Source organism: Lissotriton vulgaris, chromosome 1_1 (assembly GCF_964263255.1).
Source record: "Lissotriton vulgaris chromosome 1_1, aLisVul1.2, whole genome shotgun sequence".
NCBI classification, from domain to species: domain Eukaryota; kingdom Metazoa; phylum Chordata; class Amphibia; order Caudata; family Salamandridae; genus Lissotriton; species Lissotriton vulgaris.
The window spans coordinates 2,115,035,299-2,115,061,564 of NC_141685.1; the positions used below are offsets into that span (position 1 = coordinate 2,115,035,299).

General features: G+C 47.1%; 1 protein-coding gene and 1 pseudogene across 1 annotated transcript in view; one reads left to right on the forward strand and one right to left on the reverse strand.

The window, feature by feature from the left end:
* The window catches only part of PWP1 (PWP1 homolog, endonuclein), a 327,492-nt gene that overhangs the window by 77,473 nt on the left and 223,753 nt on the right, over positions 1-26,266 (reverse strand). Inside the window, exon 12 of the mRNA XM_086921581.1 lies at positions 16,111-16,201. Within this exon, the coding sequence (XP_086777707.1) occupies positions 16,111-16,201 (91 nt within the window). The remainder of the gene's footprint in view (positions 1-16,110; positions 16,202-26,266) is intronic.
* On the forward strand, positions 18,305-19,413 carry LOC147751679 (18S ribosomal RNA; annotated as a pseudogene).

Sequence of the window (26,266 nt, forward strand, 5' to 3'; positions counted from 1 at the left end):
ACGCTCCCTGGCCGGATATCTCAAAGCTTGGCTGTGACTGCTTGCCTAAAAGATTGCTGCTTGCTGTTTGGGTATCGTAGCTCTGGCTGTAATAATACTGCTGACTGGTTATTTTTACCCTCGCATTGCTGGTCTTCAAAATAATCATTTTTGCCTGATTGCATCGTAGCTCTGACTGCTTGGCTGTTATAATATTGCTGCTTGGTTAGTTTTGCGCTCGCATTGCTGGACTTCGAAAATAGTTATTAATCTTGTCGCTGCCATTTTGTTTGTTGTGCGTCGTAGCCAGCCTCCCCACCGTGCACCCGCATCCCAGCTGCTCCTCCCTTGCCCCCGCCCCCTCCATTACCCATATATGACAGATGCTTTTGCGTGCAGCGTTCACGCGCAACGATCGCGCCCCTTGCGCGCCAAAGGTAAGCCCGTCTGCGCCTGGTCCGCGCCCAGCGCCAGACCCCCTGCTCCCCGCAATTCCCATTCCACCCGTTTTACCTATGACGCCGCTACATTCTCAGCCCTGAACCCCGGCCGACTCCCTAACTGCTACCAAGCCGCCCCAGGTCACACCCACGGACCCTTCACCTGCCACTCCTGCAAGTACGACTGCACCAGGACCCACACCAAATCCACTAATTCCAAACATAATTCCGACACTAACCACCTGAAGTGCATCCTGATCAACACCCGCTCAGTCCACAGACACTCCATTGAACTTTGGAACCTACTCGACACTACATCGCCGGATGTCGCCTTCCTTACAGAAACATGGATGAACGCCTCTTCAGCACCCGACATCGCCATAGCCATCCCAGAAACCTACAAGATCATCCGAAAAGATCGCACCAACCAAACAGGAGGAGGAATCGCCATCGTCCATAAGAACACTATCCGCATCACCACCAGTTCTGATGATAACCTCGCTTCCAGATTCCCACCGACCACAAAACCACACTCAGAGGCACCCTCATCTACAGACCACCAGGACCCCGCGCACAATTCAGTGAAGACATCGCTGACTTCATCAGCCCACATGCCCTCCTCTCCGATAACTACATCCTACTGGGAGACCTCAACTTTCACCTGGAAAATAACAACGATAGCAACACCACCACCCTTCTGGACAACCTGGCCAATCTAGGACTCAAACAACTTGTAGACACCCCCACTAACTACGCCGGACACACACTCGACCGTATCTTCACCTCCAGCAAGCACATCTCCTTCGATCACACCACAGCTCTCCATTGGACGGACCACAGCTGCGTTCACTTCAACTACAAAAAGTCGACGACCCACAACCCCCCACAACCCATCCCTCGAAGAAACTGGAACAAAATAACCACCGAACAACTCTTTACATCGCTCCAACAAAACCCCCCACCAAATCATCGGACCCAAACCAAGCAGCCAGTAACCTCACCCAATGGATCATCCATAGCGCCGACGAACTTGCACCTTTGAAAAACCATCGAATCAAGCAAGGCACCAAAAAAGCCCCCTGGTTCAATGATGACCTTAAGAAATCCAAGAAGCTCTGCCGTACTCTCGAGAAAACCTGGAGAAAAAACCCAACCTCTGAGAACCTAGCCACCTTCAAGAACGTCACCCGCAAACTCCACCAACTAATCCGATCCACCAAGAAATCAGCATTCAAGGATAGACTTGACAACAACGCACAAAACAGCAAAGAACTATTCAACATCGTCAAAGAATTTACTAACCCCACCGCCGGCACCAACGACAGCTCTCCCTCCCAAGACCTTTGCGACTCTCTATCCTCATTCTTCCATAACAAAATCGCCGAAATACACAACAGCTTTGAAAACCAGTCCAGCGACATGTCCACTCCACCCATTCCCGAACCAACATCGCCCGTTAACAACCTTTGCGCCTGGAACCCAATCACCGCCGAAGACACCATCCGCCTGATGAATTCCATCCACTAGGGATCGCCAACCGACCCATGTCCCCACCACATTTTCAACAAAGCAGGCTCCATCATCGCACCTCATCTCCGCGATATCATCAACTGTTCCTTCAACTCCGCTACCTTCCCGGAAATCTGGAAACATGCCGAACTCAGCGCCCTACTGAAGAAACCATCAGCAGACCCCTCCGAACTTAAGAACTACCGCCCCATCTCGCTCCTCCCATTCCCAGCCAAAGTAATTGAAAAAGCCGTCAATAGTCAACTCGCCGCCTTCCTTGAATCCAACAAATCCCTCGACCCCTCACAGAACGGCTTTCGGGCCAAACACAGCACCGACACCGCCCTCATCGCTCCAACAGACGACATTCGATCACTACTGGACAACGGAGAAACAGTTGCCCTCATCCTATATGACCTCTCCGCAGCCTTCGACACAGTCTGTCATAGCACCCTCATACAACGACTCAGCAACATCGGAATACAAGGAAAAGCACTGGAATGGATCGTATCGTTCCTTGCCGGAAGAACCCAGAGAGTCCACCTTCCTCCCTACAAATCAGAAGCCACCGAAGTCATTTGCGGCGCACCTCAAGGATCATCACTTAGCCCCACCCTCTTCAACGTATACATGAGTCCCCTCGCTTCCATTGCACGCCAACACAACCGCAACATCATCTCCTACGCAGACGACACCCAGCTGATCCTCTCCCTCACCAATGACCCGAACAACGCCAAAACCAACCTACACGAAGGAATGAAAGAAGTAGCCGAGTGGATGAAAAACAGCCGTTTAAAACTGAACTCGGACAAAACGGAAGTACTCATCTTAGGATCTTCCCCCTCCGCCTGGGACGACTCTTGGTGGCCACCAGCCCTAGGAACTGCACCCACACCAACGGATCACGCACGTAACCTGGGCTTCATCCTGGACTCCTCCCTCTCGATGACCAGACAAGCCAATGCCGTCTCATCATCCTGCTTCAACATCCTACGCATGCTCAAAAAAGTCTTCCGTTGGATCCCCACTGAAACAAGAAAGACGGTCACTCACGCACTGGTCACCAGCCGGCTGGATTACGGAAACACCCTTTACGCCGGAACCACAGCCAAACTACAGAAAAAACTTCAACGCATCCAAAACGCATCAGCCAGACTCATACTGGACATCCCTCGTCAAGCTCACATTACCGGCCATCTAAAAGATCTCCACTAGCTCCCCGTCAACAAGAGAATAACGTTCCGTCTCCTCACCCACGCACACAAAGCCCTCTACCACTTAGGACCCGAATGCCTCAACACGAGACTGTCCTTCTACACCCCCACCCGCCAACTACGATCATCCAATCAAGCCCTCACCGCAATTCCGCGCATCCACAGATCCACCATGGGCGGTAGATCCTTCTCCTACTTAGCGGCCAAGACCTGGAATTCCCTCCCCACCCACCTCCGCCTTACTTAGAACCAACTTTCCTTCAGAAAGAAACTAAAAACCTGGATTTTCGATAATTAATTGCTCCCACCTCCCAAGCGCCTTGAGACCCTCTGGGTGAGTAGTGCGCTATACAAATTTCTGAACTTGAACTTGACCATGTGCCTGCTGGCTGTGTCCGCGACATCAAAGGCAGATTTTAAGTACGTGTTTGCTTTTACTTTTCTCTCTTCCACAAGTGCTGCTCCCTGTTTCGGGAAATGCTCTGGGGGTTGTTTTAGAAGTTCTCAGACCTCTTCCTAGGAGCTGTGGGTGTAACAGTTTTCTTTTTTATCCTTCTATTACCTTGTCCCCCACCCTGCCCTTAATATAAAATAAGGCGGGATGTTAGAGAAAGGTAAGGTCATCATGCATCATGCAGTAGGAGGAAAATATGATAGATTTTTTTTAAAGCAGGCAATCCTATTGATTGAGTACATTTAATAATTGAGAGAAATTGGACTTTAGTTTTTTCATCATTGTGCAAACAATTTGACTTTTTGGTCTTGCAATTAAAAAGAGGTAAAATAATGAAATAATCAACTTTGCTATCTGCAAGAACCTAGTCTCTGGCAGATGTGAGGCTATTTTTAAAACAGAGTGGATGCCGGTTGTTTGCTTGTTTACATTTCTATTATATCTAGCCAACATAGCTGGAGGTTTTGCCACTCCCTTGTAAAAAGGGTACAGTTGCTGCCACCTTTCTCTATAAAGGCCAAAACTCCAGCAGAATTAGAATCTTGGAGTGTTCATGTAGAAAGAGACTTGCATAATTAAAGCACCCTCATCACTGATACGGCCTAAGATCTTGATGCCGGCATAGGACATTGAAGGCTTTTCTACTATAGAGCATATATTTGGTTCGGGAGCAAATTCTTCTTGTACACAAGCAACTGTTGTGCAAAAACATTGGTTTATAGCAAGAGTTAACCTATGGGTACATATATGCAAGTTTAAGAGTTTGTGAAACATTTCTGCATCAAGTTAACTTTACAAGAAAATTGCTTCTTATTTTGAGGAAATGAGAGGAAACTGCTCCAGCATATTTGAGAACGGAAAATACTTTGTTTTAGCTTACACACATGATAAGTGGTCAGTTGGCAATGGTGGATTTTAGGTTAATGATCTACAATGAAGCACATTGTGAAAGAGTACAATAGTAATGTCTGTACCAGGAACATCACAGCAACAACAATATGGAAGGGAGTGGTGGGTTCTTTCTCTAAGTTAACAAGAGCAAGTGGGAAGTCACATCACTGACCTGAGGAGATGAGGAAGAAAGACAGAAAAGTTGGTAGGAATGACGTGCAGTTTTTTAGGTCTCGCCTACGGCATTGCTTTAGCAATGCTTGTTTGGTGAGATTATAGTAAGGCTTTCAAAAGTCTACCCAAAGTGCGGATCGGGTACAGTGCATGTGAGCCAGGCGCATGCACATCGCCAGCCACATCGCACACCATTTGTCTGAGCCTCAGCATCAGACTTTAAAGGAATCCGCTCCCCGTCCCCCCCACCACCCCCACCCAGCCCCACACCCCTACATACCGTCACCACTGGACTCGTGCTTTCACTCGTTCCCTTTCTCCTCCCACCCAGCATGTCTCTGTTTTGCTGCCCCCGCCCCATACCCCTCCATACCGTCATCACTGGACTCATGGAAAGGGGCGACCACTCGGTCCCCCCGAACGTATGGCAGAGTGCCTCGATCCCCCCGGGAAGCCATTTTGGGCGGGAGGCGCGTCTCGGCTGGTATGCCCGAAGCGGCGTAGCCGGGGCGCGCTCTTTCCCGCCCTAGAGTGGGCTGGCCTAGACACTGACGCGGCTGGCCACGCCCTTTGGGGCAGGCAGGGGCGGGTTTACGCCCGCCCTGAAGACGGATAAAAAGGGACGCAAGACCGGAAGACATCCTCTTGTTCCTGTGCTCTGAAGCTGCACCTCCTCGCTGCACGTGAGCTCGAGACGGAACGAAGAGCCAATTTTGAGCGTTGTAATCTTTCTTTTTGTCTTACAGATACTCTGTCGGAGTAATGCCCAAGAAAGGCGGAAAGAGAATGACGACCGAACAGATGGTTCGGGTCCTCATGAAGGAGATGACTGAGCTGAAGAAGCGGGTAGCGGAGAGAGACGGGGAAGGGGGGCCGGAGCGTCCGTCGGCTGGTGCAGCTCCGGGAGGAAGAGCCAAGAGGCCAAGGAGGGGACCGGCTGGGGGAGACGCCCCGGTTCCCTGTACCCCGCTCGAAGCGCCAACCCCAGTACCAGTGGAGGGGAATCCGATTCCTGTGGTGGTCACCCCGGTGTCCAACGAGGATATGCCGCCCGAGCTGGCAGCACAACTTGCAGCGTGGTTGGGCGACAGTAGTGAGGGCGCCACGGCTGCCGAGGCCCAGGCGCTGATGAAGCAATTACGCGAGAAACGGGATGCAGCCAAGGCGTCCGCGCCGGTTGCAGTTGTTGACAAGCCGCAAGGGACGATTGCGACCGCAGATGCAGCGTCCGGTGCAGGTAAGCGGCCATTGCCGATTGCAAGGGATGAGTCAGCACCCTCTCGTAGAGAAAGGTTGGGTCAGCATGTGCCTTTGGCAATTAAGGAGAAGATTTGGGCGGGGGAGTACGTGAACATCTTCTCGTTGCTTGTTGATCATTATGAGGTGGAGCATGTTAAGGGTCAGAAAGATCTTATGCATCCGAGTGTTTGGCGCGCAAAAATGGCCGCCTTTAAAGTAAATGAGACTATCGGCAATTGGGGCAATGCATGGGGAATTTTTACGTCAATCTTGGGGGAACGTAGGCCCGAGTTGCTTTCCGAGTTGCCGACTTATCAGTCAAGAATCATGGGGTACTCGACATCGCACCAGGGTAACCATTGGTTCTGTTACGATAATCTTTTTAGAAAGGCAAAAGAGCATAATAAAAGCTTAACCTGGGATTGTTATGATTCTTTGACATGGGATAAAATGAAGGAGACAGGTATGTTGAAAATGCCATTGGTAGGAAGTAATGTTGGCGAATCCTCCCGCCATTATGGGGGGACGCCCTTTCGGTCAGGTACGAGTACCGACGATTACTCGAGACCTGCCGGCAATACAGGAAAAAGGGGGTTCTGCTTCAATTTCAACAAAGGTAAATGTAACAGGCCCCAGGGATCGTGTAAATTTAAACATGAATGTAGTGGGTGCGGGTCGTCTCATCCTGAGTCCACGTGCAGAGCCAAAACGGGTGATAACGGGGGGAGAGGAGGCGCCAAACAGGTCTAACGTAGTCCGAGGGGCGCCTTTACCTACCCCGATTGATACCTTGGCGATGATTCCCTGGCTCAGTGAATACCCGGATCGTACTTCTGCTGGGGTGCTGCGGAACGGATTTGCGAATGGTTTCCGCATCCCGGTCGGGGACTTTCAGGGCGTGGAGAAGTGTAAAAATCAACTTTCCGTCCTGCAACATACGACCGTGGTTCAGGAAAAGATCCGGAAAGAGGTTACTCGAGGTCGGGTCGCCGGCCCATTTAGTGTACCCCCGGTACAGAATTTTGTTTGTTCTCCTTTAGGGGTGGTCCCCAAGAAGGACCCGGGTGAGTTTCGACTGATTCATAATTTGTCAGCTCCACGTGGTCTTTCTGTAAACGATGCAATAGACCCAGAAGTGTGTTCGGTGCGGTACGCATCCTTCGATGAGGCCGTAGCCATTTTGAATCGCCTGGGGCCCGGGGCGCTGATGGCGAAGTCAGATATCGAGTCAGCGTTCCGGTTGCTCCCGGTACACCCGGACGATCAGCGTCTCCTAGGTTTTATGTTTCAGGGTTATTATTACATGGATAAGTGTATGCCGATGGGGTGCTCTATATCTTGTGCTTATTTCGAGAAATTCAGTAGTTTTCTACAATGGGTCTTCACTAAGAAGACGGGTTTCCAACATGTAATGCATTACCTTGATGATTTTCTGTTCCTTGGGGCAGCCGGGGATCTCGAATGTGGCCGGGCCTTGGCCGAATTTTGTGTATTAATGAAGCAGTTTGGTGTGCCATTGGCACCAGGTAAGACGGTGGGTCCTGCGACTTGCCTCGAGTTTCTGGGGATCGAGTTAGACCCCAGAGAAGGTTGTTTTCGTTTGCCACCTGGCAAAGTGTGGAAGTTCAGGGCAGCCCTGCAAGTGTGTCTAAATGGATCTAAAGTTACGCTGCATCAGTTACAGCAGTTGGTGGGACAGTTGAATTTTGCCCTGAGAGTTATACCGATGGCCCGCCCCTTTTCTCGTTCAATTGCCCAAGCCATGGTCGGCCTAAAGGAGGGCCATCATCGCACGAGACTATCGGCTGAGGTCCGCCAGGACGTGCGTATTTGGTTAGCATTTCTGGCGGACTTTAATGGTCGAGTCATCTGGAACAAACCAGCCGTATCCTCTGAAGAGCTGGGGCTATGGACAGATTCTGCAGGTAGCATAGGTTTTGGTGCCATCTTCGGCACAAAATGGTCGGCACAAAGGTGGCCAACATGGTGGCATGACAATGGTCTGACAAGTAATATTGCTTTCCTGGAACTTTTTCCCATTTTGGTGGCCCTGAGAACCTGGCCAGAAGGGTTCAAAGATCACTCTGTGATATTTTGGTCTGACAATATGACCGTGGTCGAGTGCATCAATAGTCAGGCAGCACGATGTAAACTGATTTTAAGACTGCTCAAAGAAATTGTTTTACTGTGTATGCAACTGAATGTGCTGTTCAGAGCAAAACATGTCCCAGGGGTACTGAATCAGGCGGCTGATGCACTGTCTCGTTTCCATATGCAGGCTTTCTCGGGTTTCCTTCCCTCAGCGGACCCAGAGCCGGCACCCTTCCCCGAAGCTCTCTGGTCTCTCGGTGCCCCGAACTTCGTCACCTCGTGGGAGAGAGTCTAGCACCACGGACGAGGAAAGCATATGAAGGGGCGTTTAGGTCCTATTTAGCCTTTTTGGGGACTGATAGAGAGAGGCTTTGGGGCCACGAGGAATGTGTAGTGAATTTTCTGATGTCCTTACGTAGGGCTGGGAAATCTGTGGCTACGGCCCAGAGGCATCGTGCTGCTATTTCCTTTGTTGCCAGGGCTCATAGTATCCAGGACCCGACAGCGTCTTTCGTTGTACAGAAAGCGCTGCGTGGGTGGCAACGCCTTGAGGGTCGCAGAGTAGACGAGAGGCGCCCGATAGGTTTGGATAGGTTGGCCCAGTTGTTGGCTACACTCCCTGCCACATGTTCATCTCAGTTTGAGGCGGTGTTGTTCCGAGCCGCTTTTACGCTAGCATTTCACGGGGCGATGCGAGTAAGCGAACTGGTGGCAAGGAACAAACAGGATGTGGCAGGGGGTTTGTGCCAAGAACACGTTCAGATCAGAGGAGAGGCAATGACGGTCTCCTTTGTCAGGTCCAAGACCGATCAAGACGGGATGGGTGACTGCATAATCATACGCAGGATTCCCGGGTCCTCCATGTGCCCGGTAAAGTGTTTAGAAGATTACCTAGCACGAAGGGTGGCATTATGGGGGGGGACCTTGTTGAGACACGCGGACGCCACCCCACTGACGAAGTTTCAGTTTCAGCGGGTGCTTGCGATGTCAATTGCCGCTGCAGGCTTGAACCCGGGCGAGTTTGGGACCCATTCCTTTCGGATAGGGGCTGCTACGGAAGCTACAGCCAGGGGTCTTAATGTTGAACAAGTGAAACGAGTGGGGCGTTGGTCCTCCAATTGTTATAAGAGGTATGTGCGGTTGCACATGTTGTAAAGCTGTAATGACGTACTCACGCCTCTTGTTTTTGTTTGGTTTTCAGTTGCGCAAGCCTACGAGGCGGGGCGGACTATGCAGTCGACCCAACACCGGGCCAGCGGTCAGACATCACCGGCTGTGAAAAAGGAGGTGTGGGTCGTGGGCCACTCATACGTGAGGCGTGCCGCGGACGTATTCAAAGCAGGTGACATGATTCACGTAGCTGGGGAATACGGGTACAGGGTGTCCTTCTACGGAAGAGGCGGTCTCTGTATTGACCAGTTTCAAGCATATTTTGAGGATTTGTTAGGGCGGACGAGGTCACCGCCGTCTATAGTCATAGTGCATTTAGGGGGCAATGATTTGGTCACCACCGGTAGACGACTTCTCCTGGAGGCAATGCTTTCCACTGTAAGTTGGTTGGCGAGGAGAGTTCCGGGGTGCACAATTGCGTGGTCCCATATGATCCCACGAAAGGTGTGGCGGGGGGCGATTTCTATTCCTGCTTTGAATCAGTCTGTCAGAAAGCTTAATAACAAAGTGAGTAGGTTGTTCCGTTCCGGGACATTGCATTCTATTTCGCATGGCTGTATTAATAATGACAGTATGTATTCGGGGGATGGTGTGCATTTGTCTCGGGTGGGGAATGAGTTACTCATAGGAGACTTCTTAGCATGGTTAAAAACGTTAAAGCATGACCTTTAGGTAGGAGCTTTGTGGGGGGTCCGGATAGCCGGTCAACTATCCGAACCTGTGGCGGTAAGGTCATGATCGGTGAGCAGTAATTGGAAGATCCCTATGAGTGGGCGTCACCCAACACGGATGGGAGCGCTCGGGAGAGGTGGCCTTTGGCCCCTCAACGGGGAGGCGGTCCTGTCTAAGGAGAGGCCGCCGGAAGGAAAGGAAAGGCGGTCAAGGCCCCTTCCTGTGTAGGAGGGGTTACAGCCCCCTCCTGGGGAATTTCCCGGGGCCAGTGACGTCTGCGACGGCAGATGTGGTAAGTTGTGTGGGGTTTGGGGGGAGGTCTACGCTACCTTCTAGATACTCACACGAGTCCTCGAACGACCTTTAAGTGGCGTCGAGTTTATTGGGGCCCCCGTCAAGTCAAGGGAAATTGGTAGTTGCACTTGGGGTACGCCTCAGTGCTGTCGCCCCTCCCAAGTGGGGGGGGGGTATTTCTGGTTAGGGATCTTGACACCGGTTACGACCTTGCCGTTGGCCCTTAAACGTTAGGATGTACAATTTCATTATTTCAAGAAAATGTTTTGAAGGTTGTTAGTTCGGCTAGGAGAACCTCTGTATTAGAGAATCTGTTAAGGTTAGCCAAACATCGCAATGTGGTTATGAAATTGTACATTAATATGAAACTGTTTAACGTTTAATTTTTTGTTTTAATAAATACGGCCGGGGAGGGTCACTCCCTCCCTCTTCCAAAAACTTCAAGAACTGTTTCCGGTTTCCCTCCTTTGGGGATTGTGTTGAGAGGGGGTGGCGGGTATCTCAGCCATATGGAAAGGGGCGACCACTCGGTCCCCCCGAACGTATGGCAGAGTGCCTCGATCCCCCCGGGAAGCCATTTTGGGCGGGAGGCGCGTCTCGGCTGGTATGCCCGAAGCGGCGTAGCCGGGGCGCGCTCTTTCCCGCCCTAGAGTGGGCTGGCCTAGACACTGACGCGGCTGGCCACGCCCTTTGGGGCAGGCAGGGGCGGGTTTACGCCCGCCCTGAAGACGGATAAAAAGGGACGCAAGACCGGAAGACATCCTCTTGTTCCTGTGCTCTGAAGCTGCACCTCCTCGCTGCACGTGAGCTCGAGACGGAACGAAGAGCCAATTTTGACCCACCCACCAGCCCCTGAGGACAGCCAGTTGTTTTAAAATAGATCGATAATTCTATTTTCGTTTACAGGTTGTGGTACTATCATGTTGATATTGAGTGTGTAATAAAGTTGGTCGATTTGATGTATGTTTTGTGATTAAAGATATTCGTTTTTTTTTTTGTGTCCGTTTATAAGCATGCTTATTCTGGTCCTAGTGGCCAATGTATTGTCGGTTTAGTTAGCATTGTCGTATTTATTTTGGTCGGGCGGTAAGGTCATGATCGGTGAGCAGTAATTGGAAGATCCCTATGAGTGGGCGTCACCCAACACGGATGGGAGCGCTCGGGAGAGGTGGCCTTTGGCCCCTCAACGGGGAGGCGGTCCTGTCTAAGGAGAGGCCGCCGGAAGGAAAGGAAAGGCGGTCAAGGCCCCTTCCTGTGTAGGAGGGGTTACAGCCCCCTCCTGGGGAATTTCCCGGGGCCAGTGACGTCTGCGACGGCAGATGTGGTAAGTTGTGTGGGGTTTGGGGGGAGGTCTACGCTACCTTCTAGATACTCACACGAGTCCTCGAACGACCTTTAAGTGGCGTCGAGTTTATTGGGGCCCCCGTCAAGTCAAGGGAAATTGGTAGTTGCACTTGGGGTACGCCTCAGTGCTGTCGCCCCTCCCAAGTGGGGGGGGGGTATTTCTGGTTAGGGATCTTGACACCGGTTACGACCTTGCCGTTGGCCCTTAAACGTTAGGATGTACAATTTCATTATTTCAAGAAAATGTTTTGAAGGTTGTTAGTTCGGCTAGGAGAACCTCTGTATTAGAGAATCTGTTAAGGTTAGCCAAACATCGCAATGTGGTTATGAAATTGTACATTAATATGAAACTGTTTAACGTTTAATTTTTTGTTTTAATAAATACGGCCGGGGAGGGTCACTCCCTCCCTCTTCCAAAAACTTCAAGAACTGTTTCCGGTTTCCCTCCTTTGGGGATTGTGTTGAGAGGGGGTGGCGGGTATCTCAGCCATATGCTTTTACTCGCTCCCTTTCTCCTCCAACCCAGCATCTCTCTGTCCTGCTGCCCCGCCCCACACCCCTCCAAACCGTCACCACTGGACTCATGCTTTCACTCAATCCCCTTCTCCTCCCACCCAGCATGTCTCTGTCTTGCTGCCCCCGCCCCACACCTCTCCCCACTGTCACCGCTGGTTTAAAAAGTAGGCTCCATTCTGCGTTTTATTTATTGACATTGTTGTGCTTGTACGTTTGAAACCCAAGTATGGAGTTTCCCAATCAGTCTTGCCAGAACGCATGCCTTCATTTCACGACCTCCCGCCCGTCGTTCTAACTGTTATTCATATGTTCACTCTGTGATTTACAATTTTTAAAATTTACTTGAAATGTTTTGTTTGTGGCGCTGGTGTTTTCAGTAGCTAATAAAGAAAGTTGCTAACATTTCTTCTTTGATCTCCAACCTACCACTTCTCCGTGTTGCTGCCTTCCGTCGCCTCCCTGCTGCTCACGCACCACGCAATGTCGAGAGCTTGTTTCTCCCGTCCCCTATTCGACCCCCTCCCGCTGTTCACTGTTGATGGAACTTGCTTTACTGCCCAAGCCTTTCATCTCCCCACCCCTCCTCCATCTTCAACCACTTCCTTTGCCACTGTTTCCTGAGCGCAGTTCGCTTGTTTTGGTTGGTGTCTCTTTACGATTATGTCTGACTAAATCTATAGGTCTCCTGTTCAATATAACTTTCTGCATCACTGGCTAGCAGACAATCTTCATATATGGCTTCTTGATGTGATGGTAATGAGAACACTTCATTTAGGCGGCGGGTATCCTCGACTGTAATGTTCAAGGCTACAAAGTATTAGGTATCGAGTGTCCTTTGCTATACTGACTGTTCTGTCTAAGGCTGCAACGTATCTGTGTATGTGTTGAGAATAATATTAGTTCACTTTCCTATCTTTGATCTATAATTTTGATATTGTTTGCCAACTGTTCCTGTTTCAATGATTGTGTGGGCGCTCAACTGAAACACTTGTAAGGGGTGCCCTATTGTAAACAGTGCGGTGAATACTGAGGAAAGATCGCATCCGTTCAGTATGTTGTGAAACAGATCATCATATGTTTAAGTCCTGCATGCTTGTTTTTTTTGTGGTTGCTGTAGTTTCAGTCAGTTTTGTCGAAGAAGGTGTAAATGTGCACTTTCTCTGCCACAAAAATAGATAACATAGCTGGAGCAGCAGCAATCTGCTTTGGACTAAAGTCCTAGCACTAACCTTTTTCATTGATCACTCCAAATTACAGTAGAGCATTCTTATGTTCTCTGCATGTCGTATGGTTATTTTTGCTGAGATATTACGTTGTTGTTCAAGATGTAGTTTGTGCGTGTGGGCAGCTGCAATGATGATGCTATAGTTACCACTTCGTCATGATAGCTCTGTCTCCAGAATTCTTTCTGAAGCCATTTTCATGCGTAATGGGGCGGTAACCTCTTGCAGTGTAAACACTTCCTTAAGTGACATGCTCCCCCTTCCTCTGACATTCTGACTCTGCAGTGATAAGCCTTTTCCATTTGGGGCTCAGCAGGAGCTTACATTTTACTGATACTCTTCAATAACATAGCAAGTATTGAGCCAAAGCTGAACTCTGAGGAAAACAACAAGGCACTTATCCCTCTGTCAGAGCCTCCCTCTTGTTTGTTTTCATCTACCTTTCCCCTTTTTCCTACACCTCTTCATCCTCAATTCACTGCCCCCTCCTCTGCCTCATGACACTTCCATCACTACCTGCTTCATCTGCCCTCTTCCAACTTTTTGTTTTTCCTCTTTCTTCTGCCTACTACTGACATCATCTACCGCCTTTCTCTCTTTTTCTCATAGAATAGACAAATGTTGTAGTGAAATGCCAAAATGAAGTGCCACTGTGAAGTATTTGTACAATGTTTTTGTACATTAATTTCTTTGATGTTTGTTGTTTTTCGCATGCTCCTAGTGTTTGTTTACTCATCTTTAACCCTTTCGCTGCGGCGGCTATTCGGCCGCAGCGCTAACAGGGCGGGGCGGCCACGCGGCGGCCGCATACTGGTGACAGAACCGCTCCGTCACCAGCCACGGTTGAGCTGTGCTCGTGACGGAGCGGTTCCGTCATGGCCCGCCCCGCTCAATAGAACGCGCCGCGCAGGCGCGGCGGCCGGGCCATGACGGAACCGCTCCGTCATCAGCACAGCCCAACCGCAGCTGATGACGGAGCGGTTCCGTCATCAGCATGGAACGTGTTAAAATCGAGCCACAGTAGCGAATAACACACAACACACACACACAACTCAAAAGGCAAACACAAACCCACACACACAGCCACACACAAACCCACACACACAACCCCCCCACACACACAACCCCCACACACACAGCCACACACACACGAACACACACACACGAACACACACACACCCCACACACACACAACAGCACACACAAAAAACCCCACAGAACAGCACACACGACACACAATTCCACACACACACACACCACACAAACACAAACCACCACACACACACACATTCCACACACACACAACCCCACACACAAACACAACCCACACAACCCCACACACACAACACCACATACACACACAACTCCACACACACACAACCCCACACACAACCCCACAAACAACACACAAACTCAAAACGCAAGCACAACCCAACACACACCACACAACACCCCCCACACACAACCCCCCAAACACACTCCAACACCTCCCACACCCCCCCACACACACACCACACTCAACAACAAAAAACAGCCCACACACAAAAAACACCAAACACAACTCAACACACACACAATTCCACAAACACACACAACACAAACACAACCCACAACACACAAACACCCCTCAAACACACACACAAACACATCCCCCTCTCCCTACACCCCCTCTCTCTACACCCTCTCTCTCTACACCCCTCTCTACACACCTCTCGCTACACCCCTCTACCTACACCCCTGTCTACACCCCTCTGTCTACAACCCCCTCTCTAAACCCCTCTCTCTCTACACCCCCTCTCTACACCCCCTCTCTTTACACCCGCCTCTCTCTCTACATCCCCCCTCTCTCTACACCCCCTCTCTGTATCTATACCCCTCTCTCTATCTACACCCCTCTCTCTATCTACACCCCTCTCTCTATCTTCACCTCTCTCTCTCTCTACACCCTTCTCTCTCTAAACCCCTCTCTCTCTACACCCCTCTCTCTCTACACCCCTCTCTCTCTACACCCCTCTCTCTCTACACCCCTCTCTCTCTACACCCCTCTCTCTCTACACCCCTCTCTCTCTACACCCCTCTCTCTCTCTACACACTCCTTTCTCTACCTCTCTCTCTTTTCGTCACAGTAAAATACACTGAACATAATCTTGACAAAAGTTATTTACAAAAGTTTAAGCTATTGCCATTATAAATTACAATAACTTTTATTTAAGATTAATTATTAAAAATAAATAAAAGGCATATTTATTTGTAATATCAATACATATAAATCACGTAAATACAACACATATTGCATTACAAACGCTATAGGTTTCACATTTGCGAAAGTTAAAACTATTGGCATTGTAAATGACAAAGCTATTAATTTAGCTATTTTCAAAACCAACACATAAATACAAAATGTATCATTTACAATACCAATAGATCAAACTTTCCTAATGCTAGACCTATTGCATTGCAAATGCTTGTTTATCTAGGTTTGTTGGGAAAAAATACCCACACTTACTAGGTGGCCTACGAAGTAAGTAGAACTGTATATTTCAGTTATTTCAAGGATTCACAACTTGGAGACAAGGAATATATATGAAAGACCTCATGTGAGCCAAGTAAAATAATTATAGAACTATTATGAAATGTGATAATTGTGGAGGAAAGGAAGTATGATTATTATGAAACCTACCTTCTAGGTAGAACAAATTATGATTTAATTGAAACAAAAGTGACCACACTTCAATATGCACTTATTTATATTTTAACCTTATAAGTTCTAACTGAAACCAGTTGGTTTCTAAGCATATCTAAGGAAATCTAATGATATCTAAGAAATCCAAGGATATATAAGGAAATCTTTTTGAGATTTGCTGAAATATATATTGAAATGAAAATTAAGCATAACTCACCAGAGACTTCACCATCATGAGCCTTGAGTGTAAAAAGTGGCTTATCCGAACGGGCATCTAGACAATACACAAAACCATCCTCTGTGCTTGCCTGAATGAAAATGGATTACAAAAGAAAGCAAGTTTAAAAACTCCATTCGTAATATGAAGTATAACCATGTGCAATTTCTGCTAAATGTATTAGTTTTCCTCAAACCACAATATAACATGCATTTGTAAAGCATGCATTCACCCCTTGGGTCACTGTGATACTTGAATAACAGATTGTTGTGGTTACCCAACTCAATGGAAGTATAAAAGGCAGAGTGTGACCCAAGAAGGATTCCAACCTATGACCAGATGGTCAAAGATAAATCCCTGGATTGAATGAATTAGTCCAGTGATTCATTAGACCCCCACACAAAAGAACAGTCCTCTGACCCAAGTCAGGCATCTCTAACAATCAGCAACAATGGACATTCCAAATGGTCCTTTGTTCAAGGATGTCTGCCAATGTTTTGGGACCTAATGTGATATTCCCCGGAAGACCTCTTATGGCTACTGCAAACAGTTACTGTTGCCACTACCTCCCAAACTGTCAGTGGGAGCGTAGTTGATATTACTGTCTGATTGCAGTCAAAGGTACATATATCATCAAGGTACATATATGTAGAGTTAAATATACAGCTATACTTACCTATATAAGCTTACCGTCATGATATTTTGATGCTCAATATTTAGGCCTCAATGTTTTGTCCCCATAATATTTTGCCCTAAGACATTTTAGTGGAAAGCTGCCCTCTGGGAGCAAGAACTGGTTGTGCTCAGAAAATATTCAGGGCAGTAACGCAGAGGGGTCTCAGCTGCCTAAAGAGCTTGTTGCCCAATGTGTCCAGTGGATACTGCTAGTATGAGTGAACGGTACTCAGCATGGCCACAACTCATGGACAGTGCCTGTTCTGCATGGCCATGAGATAGTATTTAGATGTATATAGACTTTCCTTTTTAGACACTAAATTGCTATGGAAAACAGCTAAAGAAAAGAGTTAACTAGCAAATCTCTGGATTCAATGAACTAGACAACTCTTTGTTATTCCCATGTTATACTATCTAAGTTTCATCTTTAATCCTGTTCTTGGTAATGTGGATACTTATTTTTTAATGTTTGGCACAGAAAGGTCATCTGTGTTAGTAGTGTTGTTAACCAAAGGCAGGATCTGCTGGGTGTTTAAAGGACAGAATGGGTTCAGCGACCAGTCATACCATCTAGTGCAGTGTTTCTTAATATTTTGACTTCTGTGGACCCCATTGAATCATTATTGGAAACAAGGGACATCACTGAGTCAATACTGGAAGCAAGGGACTCCGCAAGGGACTCCCGTCTTACACCGATCGATTGGGCACTCTCGTCCACCGATCGATTGGGCACTCTCGTCCACCGATCGATTGGGCACTCTCGTCCACCGATCGACTGGGCACTCTCGTCCACCGATCGACTGGGCACTCTCGTACACCGATCGACTGGGCACTCTCGTACACCGATCGACTGGGCACTCGCGTACACCAATCGATTGGGCACTCGCGTACACCAATCGATTGGGCACTCTCGTACACCGATCGATTGGGCACTCTCGCACACCGATCGATTGGGAACTCTTGGTCTGTTTAGGGATGGACTGCTTGGCCAGCCTCAGCTGTTGTTTCAAGCAAAGAGTTCCCACCCGCATGTACCGTCTGACTCGAGTGAGGGCCTGCCGCCTGCGGAAGGCCCTTCACCCTACCCAGCAGAGGAGGCCGAGCGGCCACGGCAGCTCGTGCCCCCCAGTGGTTAAACCCTGGGAGGGGAGGGTGGCACGAGGCCCTCGGGTGCTGCTGCCCAGCTGGTCCGTAGGTCCTGCGCGCCGCGCCGTCACCCCTCTCCGCCCAGTACATTCCCACAGAAGCTCAGAACGACCGTTCCGAGGGGTTCCGCTGCCACCAGGCCCCAGCACCCCTGTGTCTCTGTCAGGCTGCGCCTCGGCCCACCTCCCCTCCTGGGGGAAGACGGCTGGGCCTACTGGTGCCCATGCGACCGCACTGCTCCACACCCCTCCAGCGAGCACTTCCGGCCAGGTGGGTGGGCTCCTTCCCCTGTCAGGCTTCCAAGAGGGAGGGGTACGTGAAAGATGCCGGTTGGGGAGATAGGCCAGCTGATACCCCAGTCAGCTGGTGTGGCTACTTGGTGGATCCTGCCAGTAGCATATACTTGTCTCAAAGATTAAGCCATGCACGTGTAAGTACACACGGCTGGTACAGTGAAACTGCGAATAGCTCATTAAATCACTTATGGTTCCTTTGATTGGTCCTTGTGTTACTTGGGTAACGGTGGTAATTCTAGAGCTAATACATGCCGACGAGCGCTGACCTCCTAGGATGCGTGCATTTATCAGACCAAGACCAATCCAGGCTCGCCCCGGCCACTTTGGTCACCCTAGATAACCTTGGGGCGATCGCACGTCCCCGCGACGGCGACGATACATTTGGATGTCTGCCCTATCAACGTTTGATGGTACTTTCTGTGCCTACCATGGCAAACACAGGTAACGGGGAATCAGGGTTCGATTCCGGAAAGTGGGCCTGAGAAGTGGCTACCACATCCAAGGAAGGCAGCAGGCGCGCAAATTACCCACTCCCGGTGGTAATGACGAAAAAAAACAATGCAGGACTTTTTCGAGGCCCTGTAATTGGAATGAGTACACTTTAAATCCTTTAACGAGGATCCATTGGGGGGCAAGTCTGGTGCCAGCAGCCATGGTAATTCCAGCTCCAATAGCGTATATTAAAGTTGCTGCAGTTAAAAAGCTCGTACTTGGATCTTGGGATCGAGCTGGCGGTTCGCTGCAAGGGGAGCTACCGCCTATCCCAGCCCGGCCTCTCGGCGCCCCCTTGATGCTCTTGACTGAGAGTCCTGGGGGTCCGAAGCGTATACTTTGAAAAAATTAGAGTTTTCAAAGCAGGCCGGTTGCCTGAATACTTCAGCTGGGACTAATTTAATAGGACTCCAGTTCTATTTTGTTGGTTTTCGGAAGTGGGGCAATGATTAAGAGGGACAGCCGGGGGCATTCGCATTGTGCCGCTAAAGGTGAAATTCTTGGACCGGCGCAAGACAAACCAAAGCGAAAGCTTTTGCCAAGAAGGTTTTCATTAATCAAGAACGAAAGTTGGAGGTTCGAAGACGATCAGATACCGTCGTAGTTTCGACCATAAATGATGCCGGCGTTATTCCCATGACCCGCCGAGCAGCTTCTGGGAAACCAAAGTCTTTGGGTTCCGGGGGGATTATGGACTCCTGTCTAAGCATTTTTGATGAGTCGAACCACAAAAAATACACGAAAAATACAGAAAAAAGCATTCATCAAACAAATTCATGAATGATGAAACGTTTTATTTAATTCACAACTAAATAGATAGGAAAATCTAAATTTTCATATCAATAAAAAGACTGGAGCTTTTCTAAATTGAATGAAGGTAACACATCATCCATACTATATTCGGTTTGGTGCAATTGCACTACTCCCACAACTCAATCTGAGGATTCTAACTCACTTTTTAACCTCCAATTTTAAATTCCTTCACATTCACAGAACGTTTAAAAATTTTCAATTGTACATTTTTCTTTTTGTATTTATATACCCTACATTAATCTGTAAGGAAAATGTTACCTACACAGTAAGCATCTGTTTGTGGCATCTAGTGCTGTAGATTCACATGCTTAGCATGAGTCTGTCATCTAGTGTTGGGCTCGGAAGTGTGCATGTTGTTTTTCTTCTAAGACGTTTTTCGAGTCACAGGGTAAGGGGTCTCCTCCTCTTGCTTGTAATGGTTATGGTCCACAACTTCATTGTTAGATTGATTTTCTATTGGCGGGTGAAGTTTGAGTGTAAGGATAATGTATCATAGTGAGATGATCAATTGGAAATAATGTAATATGTAAATATTTATAATTGCAATCCACACAGATATCTAGGGAGGAGGGTGGGCACATGTGAATCTACAGCACTACATGCCACAAACTGATGCTTACTGGGTAAGTAACATTTTCTGTTTGAGGCATGTGTAGCTGTGAAACACAAGCTCACTGGTTAGAGGCGGCAGACCCGAGAGCAGAGGACGGCCCGGGACCAGGGTTCGATTCCCGGCGCGGCAGGTTTCTGGACCAGGGTCAGCGGACTCGATAATTCTCTCGCCTCGGTGCCCACTCTGATCAGCGATCACACTCGGCAACTCTGGGCATTAGCTTGCCTCATCCTCACTAACGGCCCCACCAGACCGCCGGGGATGCCTGGTCTCACCCTGGAGATACCCATTAAGGGACCATCTCTCAGGGAAGCCAGGAAGGGTTTCGCAGCGGTCGAAGCGCCTTGGGACCCTACGGGTAAGTAGTGCGCTATATAAATGCCTATACATACATACAAGCTTAGCATGGACTGTGAAGCAGTTTTCCTCCATATGCAGTGGCTAAACTGTGGGGGCTGCAATTGTTTGAAATAAAGTTCTTAGAACCGCTTGGCCCACATTGGCTTGTTGAAATCTACATAGTAATGTTTAGTAAATGTGTGCTGTGTGGTCCATGTAGCGTCCTTACATATGTCAGCCATGGGTATATTCCCTAACAATTCCGCGCAAGCTCCCTTTTTGCGAGTGGAGTTCTTGGAGGGATCCATAGTGTTTGTTTGGCTTTAGCATAACAAGTTTGGATACAATTTACAATCCAACATGAAATACTTGATTTAGAAATGGTTCTTCCTTTATGTGGTTTTGAGAATGCAACAAAAAGTTCGGTTTCCCTAAATGACTGGGTTCTGTCAATATAATACATAGGAGGCCTTTTTACATCCAGTGTGTTTAATGCTCTTTCCACAACTGAGTTAGGTTGTGGAAAGGATACTGGTAACTCAATAGATTGATTTAAGTGGAATTGTGAGACCACTTCTCAGATGAATTTAGGGTCAGTACATAGTACCACCATGTCTTTGTGGAGTTGGAAAACTGGTTCTTCTAGAGTTATTGCCAGGTGCTCACTGACACATCTGAGTGAAGTGATAATATTGAGGAATGCGACTTCCCAGGACAGAAACTAGAGAGGGCATGAGCGTAAAGGTTCAAATGGGGTACTCATTAACCGTGTTAACACACTGTTGAGATTCCAAGCAGGGGTTGGAGATGCCCTAGGTGGGATAACTCTTTTGAGGCCCTGTCAAAAAGATTTGATTACAGGAATTCTGAATATAGAGGTGTGTTCTCTATTTTGCAGATATATGGCGACTGCCGCTAGGTGAAGCCTGATGGAAATGAAAGCTAACGCAGAGGTATGTAAGTGGAGTAGGCAGCAGGCAATATCTTGAGCCTTTGCAGTTAAGGGGTCAAAATGTTTTTGAATGAGAATACTGAACAACACTTTCCACCTTGCCGCATACCAGGCTCTAGTAGTGGGTCTTCTTGCTTCTTTAAGAATATTCATACACTGTTAATGTAGATTTCAGTATCCAACTGCAAAGGCCTCAGGAGTCAGATTACAAAATTGAGAGATCTTGCGTTTGGATGCCTTACCGCTCCCTGGTGTTGGGTTACAAAGTCATGCCAGTTGGGAAGTGCCTGGTGTTGAACTACTGACAGTTCTAGTAGTGTGGTGAACCATGGTTGTCTCACTCATGTGGGAGCTACTAGTATGAGGGTTAGAGATGTCTAACAAAGTTTAGAATAATAAACGGACGCAGTGGGAGAGGTGGAAACCTGTAAGCAAATATCCCTGACCAACTCATCCACAGTGTGTTGCCCTTGGACTGTGGGAACCTGGAGGCAAAGTATTTACATTTGGTGTTTTCTGTTGTGGCAAGAACTACATCTTCTTATCTGCTTGAGTCCATTGATATGCTAAACATCCCTGAGACGGGCACATATTGAGTTTGGAATGAGGTAATATGGCTACACATGATGCCCATGACTGCTCACACTGCTATCTGCAGATAGGCTGAAACTGTTGAATAAGTGTCTAAAAGGACTGAATCCTTGCTGCATTTGGGAAAGCTATCCCTGCCTGTGGGCTGAGGTTGACTCCGAGGTGAGGTTGTAGTTAAAGAGGTTGTAGGTGGGAGTTGAGTGCACTGACTATGAAATCTAGTCAGTGAAGTAAGCTTATGGTAGTTTAAGTGTTTTGAAAACAGCTCTGATCATTTGTGTTCTTGATGAGCCAGTGGTCCAGATGAAGGAAAGCATGTATGTTTTGACAGAATAAATGTAATTTTAATTCCTATTTGTAAAGTGCGAATATATCACCCTTTAAGGTTTCAAGGCGCTGGGGGGCCGTCGGGGAGATTAAGTCAGATCTTGTCTAGAGTCACATGGTGATGAGCTGCAGCTGGTGAAAGGGATCGAACCTGGGATCCCCACGGAGTCAGCCACTCTGGCCACTGTGCCACACCTCTTCATACAGTAAATGAGCTGCTACTACTGGTAAACACCTTGGGGGCTTTAGCGACAGTGAATGGAAGTACTTTAAACTAAAAGTATTTTCCATTTAGTACAAATCTGAGTTATTGTCGATGAGCCAGGTGAATTGGATTGTGAGTAGCTGGCCTTCTGGTCCAATGCGGTCATGAAGTCACCTTGTTCTAGAAGTGGAATGATATCTCGCAGAGTGACCATGTGGAAGTGCTCTGAAAGAATGTATCTGTTTAGCGGTCTGAAGTCTAGTATTGACCTTAGAGACCCATCCTTTTTGGGAATAAGGAAGTAAAGTGAGTAGACCCTTGTGACTTGTTGCTGTAATGGCACAGGTTCTATTGTACCCCTTTGTAGAAGAGCTTTTACTTCACCTTTGAGCATCTGCTGATGGTCTGTTGACAGTCGGTGGATGTGAAGTGGAATGTTTGTAGGTGTTGAGGTGAGCTCCAGGAAATAACCACTTTGGATGATATGTACTGGTCAGAGGTGATATTCGCCATGTGGGGAAGAACTGTTGAAGTCTTCCGTAGACAGGAGTCGTATGATACTGGGAATGGCAGGTAAGTCAAGGTTTTGTGCCAGTGACAGATAGCTTAGAGAAACAGCCTCTGCCTCTAGAATTGCAATGTTATGTTAAATATTGCTTATAAAGCGCACATACACCAAATTGGTTTCATGGCGCCATTCTCAGTGGTGCAGAGTCCTGGGATTTTACTCGTAAGCCTGCCTAAACAGCCATGTCTTAAGGAGTCTCCTGAAGCTCATAAGATCTGTACAGGAACTTATTTTGAGAGGCAGGGAGTTCCAGTATCTGGGGCCTAGTACGGTAAACCTCGTTCCACTGAAGCGCTTCAGTTTAAAAGAGGAGGTAGATAAAAGGTGTATGTGGGCAGATCGCAAATTACGCGTGGGATTGTGCCTTTGAATGAGACTTTCAACAAATTTAGGGCTCCTGCCATTCAGGGATTTAAAGATGATGCATCCCACCTTGAAGGCAGATCTCGGAGTTATAGGGAGCAAGTGCAGCTTCCTCATTAGGAGAGTGACGTGTTGACGCCTGTTTTGCTGAAAAATCAGTCTTGCTGCCTGATTCAGACCAATTGTAGTTGGCAGGTTAGGTAGGCTGGAATGCCAAAAAATAGAGAATTTGCATAATCTATTTGACATATTACCGTGGTATTGCACCGTTACAACGCAACTTTTACAATGGACTTCTATTACAACGCAACTTTTACAACGCAGGATCCATTACAATGCATGCCTTTACAACGCATGTCATTACATAGCAGATGCTATTACAACGCATTCCATTACAACGTAAGTATAGGTAAGTATATAATTTTTTTTAATTTTATTTAATAATATTTAATTAATTTGATAAATATTAAATGTAAATAAATATATTTATTTTTAGGTTTTAGGGCATGGTTTTGTTTTTGGGGTACAGGGGTATTTTTAGGTTTTAGGGCTGGGTTTGGTTTTTGGGGTACAGGGGTATTTTTAGGTTTTAGGGCTAGGTTTGGTTTTTGGGGTACAGGGGTATTTGGTTTGGTTTTTGGGGTACAGGGGTATTTTTAGGTTTTAGGGCTGGGTTTGGTTTTTGGGGTACAGGGGTATTTTTAGGTTTTAGGGCTGGGTTTGGTTTTTGGGGTACAGGGGTATTTTTAGGTTTTAGGGCAGGGTTTGGTTTTTGGGGTACAGGGGTGTTTTTAGGTTTTAGGGCTGGGTTTGGGTTTTGGGGTACTTTTAGGTTTTAGGGCTGGGTTTGTGTTTTGGGGTACAGGGGTATTTTTAGGGTTTACTTTTTTTAAAATCACGACTTTAAATAAATTAAATTAATTAAATTAATTAAATTAAAATAATTATATTATTTACAATTATTAAATTAATTAAATTACATTAATTAAATTAATTACTTTTTTAAATTAATTAAATTAATTAAATTATATTATTAACAATTTATAAATTAATTAAATTACATTAATTAAATGAAATAAATTAAATTAATTATTATTTTAAAAATATTAAAATTAAATTAATTATATTAAATTATATTATTTACAATTTTTTATTTATTTAAATTACATTAATTAAATTAAATTAAATACATTAAATTAATTATAATTTTAATATTAATTAAATTGCAATAATTAAATTAAATTAATTACTTTTTTAAAATTAATAAAATTAAATTAATTAAATTAATAAAATTAACTTAATTACATTTTTTTTTAAAAGATATACTTACTTATACTTACGTTGTAATGGCATGCGTTGTAATAGTATCTGCTATGTAATGACATGCGTTGTAAAGGCATGCATTGTAATGGATCCTGCGTTGTAAAAATTGCGACGTAACGGTCTGCGTTGTAAAATAACGCGTTGTAACGTCATACATCCATTACCATAGCTAAGACTACCTGTATTTTAGCTTCCTGTGTAAGGAATCTGCTATTTTTCTCAACTGGAAGAAACACGTTGAGGTCACAGAGCAAATTTGGGTCTTCATTGTGAGATTGTTGTTAATTGTTACCCCCAAAGTTTTGGCACAGAAGGAAGGGGTGGGAGGCTGTCCTAGTTCCTTTGGCCATAAGAGAGGACTCCAAGGGTTCAGTGAGCCCCCTGTTAGGATCACTTCCGTCTTAAGTTTGAAATGATTGCTATTCATCCAGTCGCGGATGAGTAGCACAGTAGTCTGAAATTCGTGGATGGATTCAGAGGAATCACTAATGGAAAACATGAGTTGAAAGTCGTCCGCATAGCTCAAGGTTCGCACCTTCCTTTTTTTCAGGGCATGGATCAGGGGAAGGAGGTATAGATTGAACAGATGAGGGGAAAGTAAAGAACCCTGCGGGACACCGCAAGTGGTTCTCATCTTGGGGGCTGTAAACTGACCTGTGCGGACCGCTTGAGATCGATTTTCTAGAAAGGAGCAGATCCATTCGAGAGCTGAACCCTGGATTCCTGCGCTACCTACACGATCGACCAGTATGTCGCGGTCGACCATGTTGAACGCTGCAGAGAGATCCAGCAGCACCAAAGCCTGCGGAGAGCACCTGTCGGCCTCCTTCCGAAGAGTGTCCAGTACTGTCTGTATGACCAACTCTGTGGAATGTGCAAGAGGAAACCCTGCTTGGTGAGGGTCAAAATAATCTGACTGTTCCAGAAAGGCAGAGAGACAAATGGCTACATGGGCTTCAAGTACCTTGGCCGGATAAAGCAACAAGGAAATAGGGCAGTAGTTTGTCAGAGTTTTTGGGTCAGCCCCCGGCTTCTTCAGGAGGGGAATGACAATAGCCTCCTTTAAGGTTTTGGGAACATAGCCTTGTGGCAATGACTCATTCAAGAGGAACACGGCTGGGCCAGGGAGACCAGAGAAGGCTTCCCTTAAGATCTAGGGAGGACGGCAATCCCTGGGTGAGCCCGATTTTACTTTGGTCAACAGGTCCATAAATACTTCATGACTTATTACTGGGAGATCATTAATAGTACAGGAGTTCATTAGCTTGATCAGGCAAGAAGGGCGGAACATATGGGGATGCTAGCCTTAATATTTTATTTTGATTTGATTTGATTTTTAGATTTGTAGAGCGCAACGATTGCCCGGAGGTGTCTTGGTGCTACGGACTGAACTAGTGTACTGATAGCAAGTGAAAGAGTGTTAGAGGTCAGTTTGAAATAGCCATGTTTCCTA